Raw genomic sequence first — 24490 nt, forward strand, 5'->3', positions numbered from 1 at the left:
CCCCCTCCCACACAAAGAAACAACATATGCGCACACTTATGCGTTAACATTTCACATGTATATGCACACACTTTTATGTTAACATTTTGCACATGTGCAAACACACATGCTCTCCTCTGCACACTTTTGCAACCTTGCACACAGGAGCAAACACAGGCACACACACATAGGCACATATGTCCTTGCTGTAGAGGACTTTGCATAGGAATGGTAAAACAAAATTTGGTACAAACAATGCCCTTCCACAAATCATTACAAAACCTTAAACTTAATTAACTGCCTTTTGTTGCAACTGATCTTCTGAACCAAAAACACCAATACAAAGCCTCACTAAACCATTCATTGACCCAATTATGGGCCAGTAGGATGGATAACAAATAGAATGTTAAAATACGTATTGACCCGATACCCAGTATTAACTTCCTCATAAAAAGATGGGTGCCGAGACTGGATCCCTGAAATGTTATATATAATCGGTAAGGGTTTTAATTATAGGGTTAAACCTGATAAAGACAAATTTCTACCTCCGATTGGAGTTCATTTTTTTTTATAATTTATTTTATTGAAAATGTAACTTGATATTTTAAAAACAAGACCCAACATTCTGATCCCCCAGATCACAGGAGACATTTATATTTTGGCAAAGTAGCGATCAATGTTGTTCCATAGTATTCCCTGTGTGTGTGTGTATGTGTGTGTATATATATAATATATATATATATATATATATATTATATATATTATATATATATATTCTGCTTTGCTAAACCTGACGAGTGTGGTGGGTACAATGGGTTAAAACTCTAAGCAAAGAAAATTTGCAAACCGAGGCGAACTTTAAATCTTCCATTTGTAGGTCCTGTCATACATTCCAATCCCTCGGAGGATCTGACAGTCTTTTATATGAATGTAATGTAAATGCGCAAGCACACCTCCTCTCTCAGATTCGCACACACAGGCAAAGGCAGACTTGCTTCAGTACTCCCCTATACACGGCTTATCCCTCTTTTGTTGTGGATTTCAAAGGGGTCTTGGCGCAGTTTTGTGCATCACTTTATCCATCCCAGTGACACATTCGCCACATGCACCTCAAAACACTGCATGGAACTTATTTATTTTTTATTGCTACTAAAAATGTTTTTGACACTCTGAAGTGTGAGTGTTGAAAACAGAAATAAAACAAAGGCTTAGTGTCCTTTCTTCTCAGGGGACTAAAGGTCTTGTGGCTTTCAAGCAAAGGAATGTGATTTACTGGAGTTTTTTTTAAGAATAGCTATATACTGTATTTATTTATACTGTTTTTGGGAAATTTTAAGAGAACCCCCCCATAAATAAGATACCAATTCAAATCTTATTTTGTATGAAAATTAATGATAGATGCATGTCCCTCCTGAATACAGTTGCTGCTGAAATAATACAACTGTAGGTTTTGTTGAATAAGAAAATGGCTGTAGTTGATGAGTTTAATGAAGGTTTGTTTTCAGTTAGGGATTGTGTATTCTAATGTGCAAATGACTTAGAGACACTTGGAGAATAATTAGCAGGTTTAATATACATGTGGACCAAATGACTGGTACAAGCAGAAAGACAGACAGACAGACAGTTGGATGGTCGTGCACATTCGTGCAAGGAAAGTAATAAAATGACAAAGGAGTATTATTTAGTAAATTCAAAATGGTGTCCTTGGTAAAGGAATGGGTATCTCTGCAATGACCATGTGTGCTGATCCCCTAGTATAGAGGTTCCTTTGCTAGGTAGAGCTAATTTATAAATTAGATAATACAAGGCTTGTGTAAACTCTTGAATGCGATTACAAAAAGTGTGTTTAGAGTTCTTTGGTGTTCTGTTTAGTTTTTTTTAGGTCATTGATTTTGGTTTGACAAGGGAGAATCAGTGTGGCTGCCAATCAGAGACAGTGTTACAGTAATAGGCTGCAGTCACTGAGGCTGAGGAAGAGGAATAGCTTACTTTTATAATCATGGTGGATTTAATAGACTGTTCTAACTAAGTGGATTATAAAAACAAGTATGACATGGTTCCCTTGTGCATGAAAAAAAAAGATGAGACGTATATACGTGAAAAGAATATAATCAACTTCTTATTAGATGAAGAAATAATCACTTTAATAAAGCTGAATTATTATTAACTGGGGCTTTCCAAAATGTTCCACAAAATCACAGTATTTCTGGTATCCAGTTTTTTACAGAAACAAAAAATGTACAATTTGACTCAATCACACTTTCCACTTTTTACATTTTAATTGATGTAAGTGCAGATCTCTGTAAGTGAAACTGTTTGTATCGGTGCAACTGTCTGTTGTGCTGTGTCCTAATCTCAAAGCTCCGATCCTTGCATTATTTAATTAATGTTTTAACACATATTCATTAAGAACCTGCACTACGCTGTTGTTAAAGATGCCAAAACAAGTCTAGAATATAAAATATATATATACAGGGTGATTAGAAACTAAGTTTACCACAGCAATACACCATGCATTGATGTGGTAAACTTATTTTTTAATCATACTGTATATTATGTAAGTTAATATCAATGGTAAACAATGACAAGTCTTCCCACCCACCCAATCATTCTTCAACATCAAACACTCACACACAAAATATTTAGTAAAGCAAAAATTGAAGAAAAAAGTTTGTTTACACATCAAAAAAAGCGTTTATCATTGTCAGAAAAAATGTGTTTACCTGAACTTAGTTAGTTTTACTAACAGTAATTGGTTGTCAAATCCCAATGCAGCAGTAGTATTCATTTGCCTATAGTATCTGGGATCTTTATTTAGGTATGAAAATATAGGACAAATGTTGTCCCTCACATAAAACAATTTGGCACATACTCTTATTTTCATACATAAAAGAAGACCCAAGCTGAGCTCCAGACTGCTGCTAATAAGAGGCCCTGGAATGAGGAGCAAAGGTCAGGGCGCTTTGTGTCACCCTATCAGCAACATTCTGATTCAACTCGTGTAAAATCCCAGGTCTTGCCCTAAAACCCAGGTGCAGACAGAGCCGGGGCTTTATCCACTTACTGAACAGAAACAGTTTTTAGGGCAACTGCTCATTAGAGACTGATTATATTACCCCCTGTACATAAATCACAAGAAATACACCTCTAATGCAAGAGGTCCCTGTCGAGGTGAGGCTACCCGTCCGAACCACTCATCATAAAACACTCTCAATGAGACTCCAGTGTACTGCTGCTGTAGAAGTGACTGGTAATGACTAGCACAAAAAACATAGCTTCCTATTATAAGATGGCTACTAAAGCCTTAAAAGTCGCTTTTAATATTTTAATTAAAATTTAGCAAGATTTAGCTTATCTTTACCAGAGTTTTCTTTGTAGTCTGAAATGTCATTCAAATTTAAAGGCTCTTGTCTGACTTTAAACTGAATACTATAAAAAGGCCTTTTTTCTATGTGAAAAATAAGTTGATGGGTTTTTGTTAACATTTACTTACGTGGAATATGTAATGTACATAAAATGTATGTAAAACATAAATTACCAAAAATGTATACATAACTCGATAATTATATTATTTGACACTTTTTATTCATGAAAATACATAGTATTATTTGAATTATGTAATATGGCCAAGTAAAACTATTTTTTGTACCACTAAAATCAGAATGAACACTTTGAATAATCTGACAGTAAAATGGCAGTATCGGATTAAAACAAGTTTATCTTGTTAAACTTTTCAAGGTAAATGCTATAGTTCTGTTATAGGGGCAATTTTAGAACAGCTGGAATCAGCCACTTAAAGAATTATGCCACAGTTGAGACATTTTTATATTGCAACATAAAACAATATAAACCAGTAACCCAATTGCAACCAATGTGTAAACCTATCAGAACCATCATCTGCTGCCAGGGTCGCACTAACAAAAGACGCTATAAACGTTCAGGAGTACTGTAGCTGAAACGGCTATGATTGGTACTAGCTGTGGATGGCTGTCATATTTTCAGATTTATTCAGTGCATATAAAAACTTTTTAAAACTGTTACATTTCTCTCTCCCTCTTTACACTGTGCAGTGTTCCAGTCCAGTATTTGGAATAGCTGTAACTTATTAATTGTAGCCAAAAACAAACAAATACTGTTGTTTCTTTGATATAGTTTACTAGTTTACTCTATAATCATCCATTTTGGACATTACCGGGGAGCAAATTGTAAAGCTATCTTTGCCAGCGTATGAATCAGTCTGCTCTTAATACCTACGACTTCACACAACAACCCCCACAGTTGGCTCCTGGTGGTTTTGAGCTATCTTCCAGCTGTCAGTGGTTAATGAGCCTCTGTTTGTTCTTGCATTCCCTAAGGGGGAGGGTTAAAAACACATCATAAAGTTTCTATCGTCCTGAACATTTCTCTGGCATTTTTACAACTCATTTAGAATTTAAATAACAAGTCGTCATGTTATCAATAGTGTGACCACAAAATGTTTAACTGCATGTGATATTAAGGCTTGTATGTCTATAGTACACATCTAAATGAATAAGTTCAGGTTTACCATTACAGAAAAATAAACCCATTGGGACAGCTATAGAATATAGTGCTATGGCCCTGAAGAAACCACAGCAGACTACATGGCACAATGAGAGGAAATATTGCCCAATAGCACGGACACAGAAGCACATTACTATGTCAAAACATGGAAATACCACCATTCTATTCTGGTGAATTCTAGTGGTAGCTGTCCTTGTGCTACAATTGCTCCATGGTATGGTACAGAACCATTGTCACAGGATAAAAAGTACATTTCTTATTGAAAGGTTACTGAGATAGCCCTTGTATTTATTTGCTAACCCCAGCCTTTCTTGTCAGCACAGTTAACGGGAGAGTGGTTCTAACTAAAGAGTTATTTGTATGCGGCTGTACAATGACTTATCCAGAAGAACCAGAATTTAATGTGAAATCTTAGACCAGCTGTGTTTCTTTGTTGATTTTCTGCCGAGCACAACCAAATTAGTCTTTTCATATTTACTTAATTGATTTCTACATTGCTTAAATCAGGGGTGTTCAACTCGTTTCGTATGGTGGGCCTGATCCAATACCCTGGTGCTTGGCATGGGCCAAGTGACAGTTATAAAAAATACAAAGACAATCCTAAAACCTCAAAATGATCACATTTAACAGCAATTATCATACATAGCATATTTCCATTCCCCTAAATAGCACATATTTGGTTTATTTCACTCACAGTCACCTCTTAGAACATGTGCGGAAACATGCCTCTGAACAAATTTCTTCGCATGAGCAACACAAATTGTCATGTTGCTATGATTGCTGTCAATCGTCGACCACATGGCTGACACAGCAGTGTGTCAGCTGGTTCGAGTAGACGACACCAGTGATACCAGAAAAAGGCTTTCACTCAGTTCTGATTTGTAAGCTCCGTAGTGTCATTCTGTCTTTATCCGTGAAGAGAAAGGTGACCCAAGACTACCATGTGTTTCAAGAGAAATGGGGAATTTCGCATTTCTTTGTGGACATGAATGGAAAGCCAATGTGCTTTATCTGTAAGCAACATGGGTCTGTTGTGAAAGAATACAACATTAAAAGACACTATGAAGCAAACCATGGCAAGAAATATGAGAAATATACAGGAAAGTTACATGAAGATAAATACTCTAAATTAGCACGATCATTGAAAAAGCAGCAATCAGTGTTTACAAATGCTTGTAACATAAGGGATGCTGCTGTTAAGGTGAGCTATGTGATTGCCCATGAAATAGCTGGTTCTTCAAAACCATTTTCTGATGGTGAGTTTTTTGAAGCTGCTGAGATAATGTGTCCTGAGAAGAAGAAAGCTTTCTCCATCATGAATATCAAGAAATCTAAATTTTGTTCTCAACTTACTTAACTCGATATTCAAGATATCGTCAGCCCTGTCATTTGCTCCAGATGTTGATGCGCTGGTTCAAGCAGCCGTCCCAGGTATCAGGAAGCACCAGAAGCAGTCACTAATATTCTTTGTCTTTATCTTTTGGTGAGTGTTAAATTAAAAAAAAAAAAAGATCAGTATCTATTTATAGTTTGTGATTTTTTGCAATTTTATTTGCCTGTATCCCATACCTGTCAACACTGAGTTTTCAAAATAAGACAGCTTTTGTAAACTGAAATCTTAGTGGCCTAAATTGAAGTGAATACCTACATAAGACCTACAAAATAGTCAAATGTAAAGGTCTTTGCATATTTAACTTATCTTGATCTCCGTATTTCCTTTGGCAACGGAAGTTATTAATTGTCACTGGCTTTCAGGTGTTTTTGTGATCTCTCATGCTTGTACCACAAACATCATTCTTGCTCCCACCGTTAAAATAAGTCATGCATGGTTTACATGAAGTATGGCTGGAGACCGTATCCAGTATTATTGTGAGGCAGATCATTTGTGTTTATTGTTTGGACTGTAACCCTGTTTTTGCCACCTCAGTGAAGTACACATTGTTGTGCATTGCCAGGGTTTATTATTTGGTCGCCAGACTTGGATTACAAATAAAACACTCTCTGTACCGGATTACAAATCGTCTGTGATTATTCCTGCACTGCATCACCTCTACACCTGTTCAGGATCAGCAGCCACTTTGCCACACCAACAGTGACATGATATATATATATATATATATATATATATATATATATATATATATATATATATATATATATATTATATATATAATGTTCTGTGGATGTATCACAGAGTTAAAAATATTAAACTAATTAGCACCAACTGTCAAATAACCTTAACAGTAGCCATTTTCTTTTCAAAATTAACTGAAGCCTATGGGCAGATCCTGGGCATTGTTAGCTATTGGATGATTTACTTTGTTCTCCTTATTTAGCACCAACTGTAAGTGCTTGAAAACTATGCTTTTAATTCCATCAAACATAGTGAATATTTATAGGCTGACATCACAAGACAATGGGCTACTTTTACTTTGTTTTCTATTACATCTTAGAGGGATTTGACCTGCATCCCGGTTGTTGCTGTTTTTCACTAGTTTTGAACAGTTTTCTATTTCACAGAATCACCCACCTATCTGTAATTATTATAGGATTACACTTAGCACATCTAGCCCATTGTTTTAAAGAAAAAATACAGAAACCATGTGCTCCTGGAAACTGTGGTCAGGTAAAACAACATTTAGCTGAGAAATCCCATCAGGAATAGGCTCTATATTAATGATTTTAACATTGGTTGATCTCAATTCAGCCATTATTTAAAACTATTAAATCTTCAACCAAGATATAACTTAGGAGGTAATGCATGTAAACAGTTTAGCAAATATCCATTTTGGGTGACTTCAACGACCTTGTCCTATTACGCTGTATCCCCTGGGCTTTTCTCTATCTACTGTCAATAACCTATTATCACACAATGGCAGGATGACTGTGACGGGGCATGAAGTTCGATTAACTAAGGCTACAGTAAAAGATCAAAACAGAATGGACAATGAATGTATTATCTTTCCTTTTCCTGATTTTGACATATATCATTATTATTCATTATTGTTTTTTGTAAAAAAAAAAGAAATCATTAATTTCAATATCATGAATGTCAAAATAAAAAAAAAATATTTAATAGTTTTGATTTGGCAACTTTAGTTTTATTCACACACACACACACACACACACACACACACACACACACACACACACACACACACACACACACACACACACACACACACTTAAAATATATATTTAAAAATGCCTACGACATTGCGTGCTATAAACATATTAGATAGCTTTAATCCTTGAAAGAACATTATTACGTTTGTTCCGATTCTTATGCTGCCTGCACGTCTCCCTTTTCTCAGTCGCATTTTGACCTCGCCCCTCACCTTTATGCAGACAAACAAAGCATCTTCAAGGAACATTATCGCCCAGCCATTGAAGTCAGAGTAGGGATCATCGTCAGTAAGACCTTCCATTAGCATAAGTTTTGCAAGAAAAAACACTCTCCCTTTCTTTCTCTCTCTGTTTGGTTATATAAAAAGTAATGGACTGAGTGACAAACTCGGATGCTATAACCCCCTTTTAACCCCATACCCAACACACACATTGTTATTTCTTACTGGTATTATTACAAAATGGATTGTTTCATGTGTAACCAGAAAAAGCAAAAAAATTATTTTGTATTGTTGTATACAACTTATTATGAAATAGACAGGGTAGTTATTCTTTTCTAAAAGTTTAACAGACCCTCTTTCTTTAGAGGACATGTCAGCGGCCCCTGAAACCATGTTAAAATCAAATAGAACTTAAAAAAGAAACAAATTAATAACAACAACAAAAAAAAAAGCGCACACGGGTGAAATTGTTTTAATCAAAAGCTTTTTCTGAATGATAAAAGTAAGCATTGCTTTTCATAATAATCAAAAAGAATGCAATTACTGTATGGAGAAGGGTAAAAAAAAGTTTTGAGATAATTATCTCCCCATAGACCATTATTTAGAATTCTAACCCAAAAATGTTTAGAAATTCCCTTTCTCCCCTGAATCGCACATAAACTACTGCCAAGGTAGCAGCTTTGCTATCCAACTCAGCAATGATCTACAATACCCAGGTTTACCATAGTAAATTTACCCAGCCGTTCCATTTTGCAGTTTACCAGGATTTTAGAATGCTTTACTTAAGTAAAGACTTATATCTGCCTTACCATGCTGACATTACAACCCTCTGCTGTGCTTTTACCACAGTATTCTATAGTTAACCTTTATGAGGATGTTGACAAAAAACATGATGGTAACACGATGAAACAGCCAGGAAGTCACTTAAAAGAAGAATAAATAAAACACAATACAAATATTTCTGGGCATATGTCATCCATACTGTGAACATGCATATTCATACAAGCCAACCCAAGCTTGGCAAGGAAGTTCAATAGCTTAAAGCAGCACAGCAAGTCCAGATTCCTTGCGGCTCAGCAGCATGGTGCAGCCTGGCTCAGTGCAAACCAGCTTTCCACCACAGCAGGGCATGCCCTGGGCTGATGGCGCTTACATGCAGTGCAAAAATGTGAGGCAAGAAACCTAGTATAGCTTCAGATCTAACCTATTACAAAGAAAACCTCTCATGAAACCAGAGGTAAACTTCCAGCTTTATAACAAGGGAGCTATTCTTAAAGTAAATAGCAGCAGGTATTCCATTAGTTCTAAAATTGGTAACAAAAACAGATTACTCTCTAAGCCCAGGGGGTGACTGGTAATTGACTGCTAGTAGCAATATATTAATATTGTATGCATAGCACAATAACTGCAGGCGGTCTGAAAAACTTCAGCTCTCTGTGACCACAATATAAACCATTTTTCAATTTATCATGAGATTAAAAAAAAAAAAATATTGCTGTAATACTGAACAAAGTTTTTAAAGAACATTTTCATAAGATCTCCAATGTTTTTTTTTTTTTTTATAAGAAGCTGCTGTCAAGTCCTACGAACTTCATAGTAAAAAGTGATGAACGCACTTCCTTTTCGAGGATATTACACCGTGTAACAATTTTTTTGTTTGTTTGTTTTTGTTCCTGGGTAGTAAGTGTTATTTCCTAATTGCTTATGCCTCAAAAGTATAGAAAATGGCTATTATTCCCCACAAACTTTGCTTTTGTGACCAGGACAGGTAAATTTCAAAATATCACTATTTCCAATGAGAAAACGGGCGAATTTGTCTTTTCGTTCACATAAAGTCAGAAAAAAACAACATATGAATCCAAATTAACATGTATTTATACTAAAGTAATACAAAAATGACTACAAAAGATTTAGAAGTGAGTAGTTTTTCGAGATTTACGATTATACTGTAAATTTACCGTATAATCGTAATTATTTTCTGACTTTATGTGAACGAAAAGACGCAAATTCGCCTGTTTTCTCATTGGAAATAGTGATATTTTGAAATTTACCTGTCCTGGTCACAAAAGCAAAGTTTGTGGGGAATAATAGCCATTTTCTATACTTTTGAGGCATAAGCAATTAGGAAATAACACTTACTACCCAGGAACAAAAATTGTGTTACATAGTGTTATCGTTGAACACTGCCTTTGAATGAATTTCAAGGTCATCTTTTCAAAAGAGATTTCATCAGGAAACCCCACTGAGATGACATATCTCATTTTCAAAAGTGCCCTGGGTTGAAAATCTGTGAAGCTATTACTGAGAAAACAGATCATTTTCTCCTTCCTCGCTTGTTTGGTGCACATTTCAACAATGAGCACTTTATGGTCCATTTCCCTCACATTCCTGTTGTTAACATGTCCCCTCCTCAGCCCCTCTTCATGTTGAAACAATGTGGGTGATAATTGACTGGTATTTAGTAAGTCTTTTGAAAGCAAACATGCTGCTGCCCTTGCAGAGTGGTGAGCTGTGAATGAGCTTTACGTGTGCTATAGGTCTGTGAGGCACAGGTGGAAAAACACTCCTAATTGCTTTAAACAAACAGAGGGGGTAGTAGTAGGCTTTACATCAGAAATGCAGAACAGCTAGTCCAGACCTACAGTGAAAAACCTACAGTGAATAATTGCTGTTTGCAGCCTCCATAGTGCTTTCTAAAGGAATCATTTTCACAGGGTCGCTTACCTGTGCATTTTCACAGTTCAAACACTCTTACGCATTTTAAACTAAAACTGCGTAATGTATTCCATACTGCTACCAATTTAACAGCAACAAGTTAATAACATATCATGTAAGTATGCGTAAGTGTGACATTCTTGCATGTTTTTTTTTTTTTCTTAATTATTTCAGCTGCTGCGGTCTGCAGCACTGCAGTTAATGCCCCAAACGTTTTCAAGCTCAAATTAATAACTCTTCCATCCAACAATTAAAATAAGGATTAGGCAAGTCTGTCCTCATGCAGCAATTAAACACAGAATGCTTTGATGCGGCTGACAGCTTGAGAGGATTATTTTTCTTTACAGAAGTATAGTAAACAAATCACACTGCATGCTTGTCAGTAACACTTAAAGGAGATAGATGTGGCAGGCAGCACATGAGCAAGCATAAATGCTACAAACTGCACACTCTTTACTCCAATGCACTAGTACCGTATTTCATCACCCATCTGATACTAGGGAACCAAGGCACTCTCTACACTGGATAAGAGAAGTGGGGTACAGACATACCTATCCAACTGGAATAACAGGAAAAACACAAACCTACTTCAAAGAGCTTTGTAGAAAGATGCTTAATGTATCCTAAAATTGCATGTTAAAAGTAACTGAACTTGGGTTGATGCTCACCCTCTGCCAATGGCTGGTTAGTTTACCTCAGAGTGCTAGTTTGTTTAACTCAAATTGATAGTCAAGTTGGTTTAACTTTTTTTTTTTTTTTAAATTGCAGTGGCATTGGTTAAACAATATTTTGCAACATATCCTCCAGCAGAGATCTACACCCCCAGTGGGGGGCTACCAAGACTCCTCTCTCCTGTCTCTTGTGGACTGCAGATGATGAAACACACAGAAACAATGGTCTGATGCCCATCAATTCAGAAAATAGCCTCAGGTCAAGTAATTTAGTAAATATCATTTCTATGAATTTAGAGCCTGCACTAAAGATGCTAACTTGTTGCCTTGTGTACAGAACTCTAAGTGAGCAAGTTCTATTTTTTGTTAAATAAAACTTTGAAAACATCATGCTTCCTGCTTCAGAGTGTATCAAATGAAATTAAGTACACAGTCATAACCTTGATTATTTGTTTAACTGCGGTATTACCTATTTGTTTAACTGCTGTATTAAATACTTGTAAACGCATTCATTTTGTTCAACCCACCAGTTAATGATGCTGTTTAGAGCTCAATTATTTTAAGTGCGCTGTGTCAGCTCTTCCTGACGCGCTCGTGCTTGAACAAGTAATGTAGGAGAACCATTTTTGAAATTTTTGCAAACAAACTGACAGATTTTATACACGCCACTTAGTTCCTTCTCCTTTGTCGCTTTCATCTCCAAAACGACAGTAAATTCCCATCATAAGAGCAAAGCACAGACTAGATTTTAAAAAAGGTACCCAGGTCCCAGGTCAACGCGAAATTCTACAACGCGCCCACATTTTTTCCCTAAGACCGAGGACGCTCATCAAAAAACTGCTAGCCTACTAATTTTTTTTTTTTTTTTTTTGGATGAGAAAGTACGTGTTTCGTAAACTTACATGTTACTCCACATGTAATGATTAGTTTTATATTAAATACAGACAGCTGGTGTTAACGAACGTAAAGTCCACTATACAGCTATAGGTGATTTTTTTTTAAATAAAAAAGCAAAAGACAAAAAAGCAACTATACGCTGACTGCAATTTTCTTTATATATAGAAGCGTCACGTTCTTGACACTATGTGCACCTTTGTACAATTGTTTTGCAAATGTATTATTATTATTATTATTATTATTATTATTATTATTATTATTATTATTGTTGTTGTTGTTGTTGTTGTTGTTGTTGTTAGTTATTAGTTATAAAGTGTTACTTATTTGTCAGGAAAAAAGTATTTCGTTTCATAGTCATAGGAGTTCATCGTTAAATATGCAATATTTGAGCTTCTCCAGAGCAACACAATCCTAGATAAGGGGCTTTTCCAATACATTTTGTTAGGAAACGCGACTCTGTACAGTATAACTAATGAATTACAGTGAATATTCGGAATGCTTCTTCCTTATGAGTGCCTTTTTCAAGATTATCACAACTTCATGTATATAAACATTTAATAGTTAGCCAGAAGAAAGTATAACCATAAGAAAATGTACTTAAAAGCCAATCTATGAAACAGACAAAACGAAGTGCTACTAACAGATAAACAGTGTACACAATACTTGTTCCCTAAATACAACAATTTGCTTGAACTACTCTTACCTTTTAAGTTTTGAATTTTCACCACCACGTCTATGGCACTTTGCAACCTCTGGGCTAAATACAGTTTCCCCGAGTCTCTTTCAATCCGCACCGGGGAGTCATCATCAGAAATCACCTCGAACCACTTTTTTTCAAACTTCAGACACGGCACTATGAAAATCAGGTCCCCAACTTTCATATCTTCAGTAACACTGACTGCATAGCTCATTTCTTCTGAGACGGCTCTCTGCTTCCTACTTTTAGAAACAATCCCGTTTACCTGACTTCTTTTTACATGAACCTGGACTATAGCAGGGTCACTTTTTAACGCAATGTCTCCATTATCCTTGGCAAAAGCATAGAAGCTAAAATTAGTTTCACCCACGAGAGAGTCTACAACCATCACTTGCCCAGTTTTGGGAACAACAAACATAAGCGCGTTATTGGGAGATGCATAGTAGGTAATTCTAGCATTTTCCCCCGAATCGCTGTCTACAGCAAATAACTTCAGTATTTCAGTACCTACTGGAATAAATTCATCAACGTCTACATTTAGCATTTCTTGAATGAACCGGGGTCTGTTGTCATTCTTGTCCAGCACCTTGACATTTAGCAACATAGTTTTGCTAGAACAGACATATGATGTTGCTCGCGCTGTTAAAACATAAGCCGACTTGACTTCTCTGTCTAAAGTTTTTGCAGTTTTCAAAAGCAGGTGTCCTTGGTGGTAGTATACATGCAAATCAGAAGCCTCTTTCCCTTCTAAAGCAAAGGCCAGTCCAGATTCGGAAGGAACCCCGGGACACATTCTCCACACAGGTATACTGAGACCCGCTACTTTTGTTTCAGGTGGAAGGTTTTCTTCAACATGTCCATAAAACACATCAGCATTTGCCAACCCCTCCAAAAGGAAAATGAAGAAAAGTAACCGTACTACATGTCCCGAAAAGTCCATATTTCCACAATGTACCGTCATGTTTCCATTAATTTAGTACTAGAGCATTACCTAGACAACTTATACAAGACATTCACGGTTTAAACAAGTGCAAATCTCTGAAAAATATCAGTAGCATTAACCAAATAGACTACTTGTATATTTGAAACAAGTGAAACAATAACAAATCTTCTTGCCTAGTAATGTTTTTTTTTTTAAAGAAGTAAAATACATTGGTGTAGCACTTCTACACATTGAACCGTTTCCACAGCATCACAGGTCCAGCGAAGGCTGAGTACTGTGCACATAGCAGCAGACTCTCACGTTGTACTTTCATCTCCTCCCATGAAGCCAATCACAAGCTCTGTAGGACGGACAAACGTTTCTGTCACCGCCCATTGAAATATTGCCCCATTTAACAGTGCAGAACAGTAATGGTGTGGTTTAAATAAAATATATGAATGCAAACATGTAACTAACTTGAGGTAGTATTAGTGTCAGAGAGAGGAGTCTAGTATTATGAGCAACAACTAATAACAACAACAACAAAAAACATATGGCAAGATGGCAAATATGGAATTGCTGTCCTACTGTTTGGGTAATTAGAAAATAAAAAACAAAATACATTCAGTCACACATCAAGAGAATACGATTGCATATGTAAACAATAGTACTGTTCAGTTGTTTTGTGAAGAAGCAAAGCAAAATCAAGATTTTATTGCATTAATAACCATACCTACAGCACTGTTAAGATAAAAATAAAAATACAAACATATCTCACTATTCCATTATTAACAGGGCTCTGCCTCAAGCCTCTAAAGTCAGCCTCTGCACATTCTTTCTTTAAATCACAAGCAGAGCTCATGAGAACAAACCGTGTCTTATTGGAGCTTATCGTTGAGTCCTAGAAGAATTAATGATCCATAACATTATTCACACTCTCACACTTCAATTAATAAATCATTAATGTTAAAACATTTAAACAGATCTGAATCTAAATGCTTTCCGAAATAGAGATCAGAATTAAGCAAACTTGTGCCAATGATCAATAATACCCTGCAATTCAGGAATCTGCTATGATGTGTCCTTTTATTTTTACAAGACCATTGTTTTTGTAACCCAAAAACGTGAATAACTAGAATCACTGAATAAACGCGTGGCTCTTGTACAGAATGTCAGGCCTTTATTCGGATCAATGCAATGAAAGTCACAACTGGAGATCTAAACTGTATTCTGAAGCCAATCAATCAAAGTCAGAATTTAGAAGAAGAAGAAAAAAAGACAGTTACTTCTTAAAAGTTTTTGACATTTTCAAAAAGGTTCTAAAAACTGGTGGGGGACAAAAGTGGTGATGCCTAAGAAATTTTAACCCATAATCACACTTTTTAAAGTTTCTATTCACTTACTTGTTATCCAGGATTCATGGCTCAGCAGTGTGTTGTGTCTTAAGTAGTCTACAACTTATTCTAATTTGTTGTTCAAGGTCTGGCTACTCCCTGCAGTTAGTACCAGCTTTCATATTGACTTAATGAGATATCAGGACCTATAGCACAGACCCCCAAGACAGAAATTGCCTTTGGTCACTGCACTTGGTGTGCATTTAAAGCTGGGTCCTAGAGCTCAAAGTCTACTATTAAAGCCTCGCATTGACCCCCAGACAATGAAGAATCTTCAGCGTCTTGGTGAGGATCATACCTTTCATTTCAAATTACAGCCAGAGGGAGTTTGATGTGGGCAGTGTGCTACAAAGAGGAAGATGAGACACAATGCAAGGGTTAAGGAAGGACTCCTGCAATATTGTACATTATTTTATGAAAATATGCTGCCCATAATAAATAACTTTATTTATATTATATATATATATATATATATATATATATATATATATATATATATATATATATATATATATATATATATATATATATATATATATATATATATAAACCCTAATGTCTCTAACTCTCAATCAAACCAAAATGGTTTGTTTCACTAGTGGGTAGATACCCATATAAACATTACTTTAATATACATCCCGTAGGAAACTTTTCGGTATCTCCTCAACGTTTTTGATGTTTGTGTGCTTCTTATTACTCAAACAAATAACTCTGTTCTAAGGTGTTTTCACCTGAGATGAGGCGCTGTGCTTCTGTTCTAGTTCCCTGCCATAGGGGGGCAGAATAAAAGTAAGAAAATATGCTTTGAAGCTACTTTTTTTTTTGTCTCCTCGTGTTATTGTCCTTTTTGCAGTGTTGTGACATTTCTTTCAGTGAACTGTCTGTTTGTTGTTGGCTGTTTCCCCTAGGTGGTGGTTTCTGGTGCTGTAAATCAATGCACCATGTCTAATAATAGCCTTGCATGTCTGCCTGAAGTGCTGCATGTGGGTGCACTTGGCTATTGAATGGTCATTTAGCTGGTGGCTTAGTGGATGCATACCCTTTAGCTGGATTGTGAATTTCAGATGGCTGTAATTGTTCCGCGTCTGTCTGTGTGAAAGTGTGAAAACTAAAGTTTGATCACCAGCACGGTCAGTGTATACAGTACTCGTTGTGTTGCCATCTTGATGCTTATCAGAGCACACTCAGTGCCCCTGGTCTATTCATCATACTCAGTGATAATCTCTTTTTCTTTTTCCTTTACCTAATTTGAAATTCTCACTTACCAGTCAGGAGAAGTGAAGATAAATGGACCCCCTCCATTCTATCTTTTCACTCGTTGTTTAACCCTGAAGATGAGGCCCAGCATGGCTCGGATTCCACTGACCTCTGTAGGAACAGCACAACATTGAAGCCCTTTCCCTTTTTCATGCTGGTCCGCAGGTCCACCCCCCAACGCTCACTGCCCTGTGCAGTGTGTTTAAGAAGATTTAACTTACATATCCAACTGTTTAATTAAATGAGAATGACACAGCAGAAAAGAAAGCATGGTGCGAGCCAACATGGATGAGAAGACATATTCTAAATTAAGTTCAACTGCACACAGTGGCAATTAAATAATAGCGGTAATGAAGCTCATAAAGTGTAGCAACTTGGATTAAAAAAACTTAAGGACTATTTACGTAGAATTAGTTTTTATTTTAACATCACCAGTAAAACACATATTTTTTTATTTGCACATGTGTTGCTATTGTACAGTACAGCTACTGTATATCTAGTGCATTTCAGCTATTGCACATGTAAATATTCCATCAATGGCCTACTGGTCTTAATTGGTGTACACAGATCCTGCCGGGTGTCTGATCTCTTTTCATGTCCGTTTTTTTTAAAGACAATGCCAGTGCAACAAGATGCTGCCCGAAAGGTAAAAAGGAAAGAAATGTTTATCTTCTTAGTGATGATCTAATTATAGAATCTCATGACTCTGTTAGTTTTACAAAGCATAGCCTTGAGCACTGAATTTTGTATGGTTCAGTACTGCTGAATACAGAGAATCTTACTGCCTACCATTTGCAAATAACCTGTCTCTGTGTCTCTACTGAACTCCTTTCATTTGCTGTTCTTGCTAGTTATACAGATATCTTCAGAAGTTTAGTCCAGGACTCATATAACAATGCACACCTAAAGAGGACCACGTTTTTATGTTAAAACTGACTTTAGTTGAATTAGAATCGCAAGAGCTTGTAAAGCAGTGATATATCACCAATGAAACGGCAATATAACAAGGTGTTACGCAGCAATTTCTTTTGAAATCGAACCCTGTATTTGCATTGCCCTTTCAGTTTAGGCTAGATGGATTGATCACAGGTTTGTCTGTTGAAACATTTGATTTGAGGTGAAGAATACAATTAGATCTCCAGTTGTAACTTTCATCGCATTGATCCGAATAAAGGCCTGACATTCTGTACAAGAGCTACACAATTATTCAATTATTTGGATGCTCTCTGCAGGGATAAGTCACTATTCCAAGTGAAACAACAGAAAAAACAGCTGCTTGAATTTGTGTGGATTGCTGTTCTCCACAGAGTCTAAAAAAGCAGTAATCATCTCAAATCCAAACAGTTGTTTCTTCACTTGTTTCACCTGTGAATTAGCTCTGGCGAGTACCTGAATAATTGAATAATTGTGTAGCTCTTCATTTTGAACGGTAATGAAGAGCTCAATCTGAATAATTGGTTTGTGCTGCTCTAACACATACGTATAACAAAGCAGAGCAAGTAAATGGACTGTAGAGTAGTCAGTAATTAAATATGAATCGTTTAGTTTATGTCCACTACCCCATACTGTGCAAACTGTTATGGCTATATTCTTCAGGGCACCTCCAAAATGCATGTGTGCAGTAAAGTTACCCGCTGCAGTGGTTATCAAACTTGCGATGTGGTCCTTTTGAAACCCACCAAAAACCTATCACAGAGCCAAATGACTGACTTTTTTAAAAGTGTCCTTGGAGACAAGTCTCTCTCACTAGAATAAAATCATCTACTCTGTCTCAGATTTGATCAACAAGGAAGATACTTAGTGTGCCTTGCAGTTATCAGTTAAATTTATGAGAATCTAAATATTTTCCAGTGTCATAAAAAGAGCAGGTCTACAGTAAAAATAAACTAAAGTAAAACAAACAAAAGAAATAAATGTGAACCTTTTTTTTATGAAATGCAATATGTGCAGTAAATTATTATTTGAGATTCTACACTGATGTGTAACCATCACCCTGCCCCCCTGAACCAATATGCCCCTAGGGGATGTAAGAAATACATTTCTAATGTCCACTAGGGGGCAGAATGTTGTACACCCATTCTGTAATGTGCTTTTTAAAGGACTTGAGTTTATTTTATGTTTGAATGGAACTTGGTTTAAGAAGGTGTTGAAATTCTGCCAATAAAGATCACTGACCCCAACCAGCACACGTACAGCTTCATAAACAGTTCATATAACCTAGCACACATTTAAACAAGTTCACGTCATTAAAAATGATACAGTACTCACAATTAAATCCTATTTGACTTGCGTATCCTGTTCTCTGATTTTTGTCTTGATGGTGGCATCACTTCCCAGGCACCTGACATGAAAAAGAATGGGATATACCTGTTTCCTAATACTGCAAGTTACAAGCAGACATTAAACTGTTGGAAAAAATAACCTTTGATCCTAAAACTGGAACATGATTTTTTTTAATTTTTATTAATAATCTTCTTTACACATTATTATTATTTACTGTTCGTCAGACTTAATTCAGATTGCTAGTCCTCATCCAGCCCAACTGATATTTTTTATCACAGATTGATATTACACTGTTGTATTCAAATATATATCTTGCGTGAAGTGATTGCACTTCATTGTACCGTCCATATGCTGCCTTCTACTGCACTGAGCATCAATAGTCTTGTAGTCTTTATGCATTATATTAAATATTAAAAAACACAACACTACAAAAGTGAAAGATTTTCATTTACAGCAACTATTTTTTAAGGCACTGAATATGGCTAGAATTAATCCTTTCATGTATGGTTACCTTATATGGGGCCAGATTAAAAAAAAACAACAACAAAAAAAAAACGCTCCTCTAGACTTTATATGGGGACATATGGAAGACTCAAATGCATGATGACCTCATGAGTATGCAAATTTTCCCCCATATAAAGATTATTTATTTATTTAATTTTCAATGAACTATATATACACACACACACACACACACACACACACACACACACACACACACATATATATATATATATATATATCCATCCATTATCATTAACCGCTTAATCTTTGAGCTGGACCCTAACCCGGCAGACACATGGCGCAAGACTGGAGTGCACCCTGGACGGGACGCCAGTTCATCACAGGGCACCACAAACACCCACAAACATACATTCACTCAGAGGGCAATTTAAAATGACCAATCAACCTGAACCTGTCTTTGGACTGTGGGAGTAAACTGGAGTACCCGGAGAAAACCCACGGAGACACAGGGAGAACATGCAAACTCCACACAAACAGACCCCTAGACCGGAATAGAACCCAGGACCCTGCTAATATATATATATATATATATATATATATATATATATATATATATATATATATATATATAATGTAAACCAATTTGGTGTCTATTTTCAATATTTTGTGTATGAAAGCGTAAAGATTTACAAGTGGGAACAGATATGTGATGGTCATATTTGTAACAAGTCCTGGACAGATAACTTGTGCTAGTCATTGTGAAGTAGTAACCATTGGGACCATCAGTGACTGCTTGCTAGTATTGTCATTTTTAAAGAGGGATGGGTGGGAAATCATGACTGCCACTGGGGTTTTTAAATAAGCATGTTACCCATCGGACTACAAAAGATATATTAAACCAACTATATGATATAATGCCTTTATATATTTTTGGTGATCCATGCAAAGGTTTACTATACACTTGCAATATTTATTCCCACCCAAAAAAAAAAAAAATATATATATATATATCTTTTTGACTTCTAACCAAAGTTATGAGCTTATGTGTGTTAAGCCTGTGCTATTATGAAAATGGACACTGAATATGAGAAAGAATAGCGTTGAAAGCACTCAATGGATGCTGTGAAATCAAAATGCAGTTGTGCTTTTAAGTAAAATGTAGGTAGAGAGAGTTATACAACCCAAGGCGTAATCCCTTTTTGAACAGCAAATTGAAGTTCACGCTTGAATACTCTTCACAAAATGGCCTGAATTCCAGATATCAAATACACACTACGAAATTCAGCGACAAGCAGTTTTATAAGACTAAAGGCAGCTTTGGCACTAACCATTTTTCAGGTAAGATTTTCAAGGAGGCAATATACTTTTAATGCTAATAATAAAGTGTGACACTGGGAGACCATAAAAAAAGAACCAGTCAGATCTTTTCATGTTTATTCTCTCACAATTTGAATAAATGTGTTTTTATATTCTCTTTAATATGACAGATTATCATTTTGGATAGTAGCAGACAGCTTTCAAGAGTAGCAGCATGACAAACCATAAATATCTTAAAAGAAAATCTAGACTGGCTCTGTGCAGGCTATACAAGCATGTTCTTTATATGAACCAGAGGCAGCCCGCAGGTTTATTTAACCCTTTCATCACCCCGCCTTCACACAATACCATGAAGGACTACCCTTCAGAAATAACACACAGCTGTATCTGCATGAAAGAAAAGGAACATTTTATAACCGCTTGTGCAGACAGACATAAAACTGGAGATCACAACAGAGATTAAACCTGACCACAATAATTTGAGGAGAGTTAACTGTTACTTCCTTATGCAGTGGTTCTTTTTTAATGACCTAAAACTACTACTTTTATTTATAATTACATACAATTTCCAATGATATTGAAAAAAGGTAATTTATTATAGCAATAAGGTCCTCCAGGTTTATATCAGACTCAACAGGTGCTCCTAAACTACCAAACACTTCCTTATGTTTAAAGAGTAAGTAGCAGGGTTCCGAAAAATACAACTGTTTAAATAATGTACCTGTAATTGTTCTTTTCATTGTTAACATCTTAACAACTTTTTACACTTATAACGTTAATCTGTTTCAAAGCTCTTTTCAAAATGTCCACTCAAGTGCACTGATAGCGTAAAGATTATTGCCCACATTGTCATTCTGGAAACACGGCAATAACGATCCATGATGTGGTGCGGAACAGAAAAGCCAGAGCACACCGTGTTATTTATTTTTTTAAATCACTGCAGTGATTTAGAGGACAGATCTCAACCTCCAGTGCACTAGAGCGTCCATTTTGGAAAAAGCTTTGAAACAGACTTTAAAGTTATATATGTAAAAAGTTGTCAGGATGTTAACAATGAAAAGAAAATGAACAGGTACAGTAATTTAAACAGTTGTAGCAGCACATGGGGACATGTAACGCTCTATTTTTTGGAACCCTGCTTACTCTTTAGGTTTCTTGCACTGCACAATCTTCATAGTAGTTTTAGACCTATTGATTTTAGAATATAATTTAAACTTTTCAGTCTGTTACACAAATCATGTCTTACCAATCTGATTCATATGTAATATAACTCAATGTATTCACATTAAACTGACAGTCCAGCTGATGGCTCCTGTCCAAATATTGTGGATGCTCACTGAACAAGGGCAATCCTTTCAAATCAAGGACATACAGCACATTGCTCTTAGCTGCCACTAGTTCATGTATATCATGATTGAACTGCAGCAACAGTGTCAGTTAAATTGATACGAAGCCTACTGTTAAAATACTGCCTCAATATTAATGTTTCAACCATTAGAGAAATGCTTCCTGTGGAGGTCAAATAATGCCTAAAAAGAGGAAAGGGTTAAAAACAGAAATATAGCTTGCATCTTCTGGTTTGACTGGATTTCTCCATATTCACGGTTGATTCCTTTTAAGATTGAAAGACCTGCTGCTGAGCTTCACAAATCTATTGAAATATTCACTGACTTGAAAAGTTAGCTACAGGTCAGTGATAGTGTGCTTGATATTGATGTTTTATGATTGGACTAGTCATCAATCTCGAAGTTTAAGCCAGGTGCTGCATCTAGGTTGTCTAGTCATTAAAATGCTGTCTATAGCATGTACCCTTCAAAGATTTTCATTTACACAAATGTAAATAAAAAGACATATCTAACATTAAAAGAAGAATAAAAAAAAGATCTCAATAAAAAATAAATATAGGCAGCACCAACTGGTAGATAGATAAGGCTTCAGTCCCCTTTAGTTCCAGTAGCGATGACATTGTTGACTTTGTACACGTGATACGATCGGTTCCAGAAGGATCTGGTGAAGTGGTTAAAGTAAGGCAAGAAGTTCAATTTGATTTCATGGCAGAATCTTCCATGCTTTAAGAAGGCATACATGCCACCTTGATCATACACCATCTGTAAAGTTAATCTAAAAATAAATAAATAAATATCACAATTACAATTTTAGCTTAATTAAAATGGATGCTACTGTAAAACAGCCAGCTTGTGAGAATAAATACATATCAAACTCTACCAATCCCAGAGTTTCACCTTTCTCCTTTAGTGGAGATGTCTTCTCTTCCACACTGATTTTTGAGCAGACTGTGTCCTCCAACATTATTCCGTGCCCGCTGACAGCACGGAATACCAACCTAGCAAAGCCCTAACATGCCATGCCCACTCTTTCAGGAGTGTTGCTCAGAAACTAAAATCTTAAACTTGTCAAACACAACCCTGTTGATTTTGCTCATTAAATGTATGATTTTGTCTGGCCCCCACTTGCATTCTCCTGTATCATATCATTCAGGTTTCAGGAAAGCAGTGGGAAGCCATGTAACCAAAAAGAGATTGATCACACACATGTTTTTTTTGTTTTGTTTACTGGCTAAAAAAACGTGCAAAGATCTCAAACTCCATGCAAAGTCTCAAACTCCACGAAAAAGTTCGGTCACTTAGCTTTAGAGTGAAATGTATACCAATCTTCACTTTTACAATTTACCTGTTTTACATCAAAATTAGTACATGGTAACGTAATACGTACCCGTGCATTATGCATATTGAACAGGATGACTCCCTTTTACCCCCCACCTCCCCCCCCCCCCCTATTTGTGTTATAGTATCGAATCATACCAATAAATGAGCTAATCTAATTAAAACAGCAGTACAATACATGTTTATAATACAGACAGCTTACAGAAGCTGGCAATTAGAATTTAACAGAGAAGTTGTCTCAAATGTATTCAACTGAATTTCTTTCAACACGTGTTATATGAACCATGCAGGACGGTGCTATTCCGTTCCATTACTAAATTAAAAAGGGTCAGAAATCCTGTGCTACAATAAGGTGTTTTCTTATAAAGGCGTACCAGAGCGATTAACCCTAGAAGTGCCATTGGCCAATTTCCACATCCTCCCTGAGCAAAATAAAAATCTTGGTTCTAGCAACATTGAGTATTCAAACTCAAATCAATAGAGACCATCTTTGATTGGAAACTTTAGAAATGATGCATTATGCTAGGGTTAAAACTGGCATAGTTCATATGAAAATCATTTCAATTATACTGTTATTGCAAATTACCTTGTGCAGCCCTGTTTCTAGCCTTGTATAAACCTTTCTTAGGCTACCGGAGGCAAACCTTTTGAAATAGTAATTGTGTTGAGGATGGGAGCTTCCTTTATAAAAATCTAGCAAACTGTAGCTTTATGTAGCAAACTACAAATATAAATACATGCATTTAATTGAATAACGTCATTTAAAAAATATAGCACTGCTTTGTGACCACCCATTATTTTTTCTGTGGCACTATTCATTCAAACATCCAGATATAAATTGGCATATATCTCAAATACAGCGCTGTATTTGTTCATGAAACACTAAATCTAAAGTTTCATCCTACACTTCTGACAGGGTTCAAACTGCACACATGAAAGATGGAAAATATCTCAACAGCTTCACCAATAAGTAACCTTGCATAGATAGCTCACAAAATTCTCTGAAGTCAGAACTAGATTAAAAACAGCCTCACCATTTTAGTGTAGTCACGAGCTTACTAAAGGTTCTATGAATGAGTTCAGTGGTTAATATAACCTGTTGACGCAGATGAGGGAAGAGGGGGTCAAAATGAATCCACAAATCCTGGCTTTAGCCAATTCAGGAAGGCTGAATGCTTTAGTTATTCTTTACAGTTTTTGTTTAATCAAACAGTGGAAGAGAGTGTTTTATTTCACATTTAAATAACACCTAAGGCATCACAGATGGTTCTTGCAAATCAGAAAACCAGATTCTGACAATGGGGCTCAACTGAGAACCAC

General features: G+C 36.1%; 1 protein-coding gene and 1 pseudogene across 1 annotated transcript in view; both read right to left on the reverse strand.

Annotated features, from left to right (window-relative positions):
• Positions 1 to 13983, reverse strand: part of LOC121314971 (neural-cadherin-like) — a 76885-nt gene extending 62902 nt beyond the window's left edge. The window contains exon 1 of the mRNA XM_041248777.1: positions 12855 to 13983. Within this exon, the coding sequence (XP_041104711.1) occupies positions 12855 to 13809 (955 nt within the window). The 5' untranslated portion in view covers positions 13810 to 13983. The remainder of the gene's footprint in view (positions 1 to 12854) is intronic.
• Positions 13984 to 22420: 8437 nt separating this feature from the next.
• The window catches only part of LOC121313988, a 29262-nt pseudogene continuing 27192 nt past the window's right edge, over positions 22421 to 24490 (reverse strand).

This window comes from Polyodon spathula, chromosome 4, assembly GCF_017654505.1.
Source record: "Polyodon spathula isolate WHYD16114869_AA chromosome 4, ASM1765450v1, whole genome shotgun sequence".
Classification (NCBI taxonomy): domain Eukaryota; kingdom Metazoa; phylum Chordata; class Actinopteri; order Acipenseriformes; family Polyodontidae; genus Polyodon; species Polyodon spathula.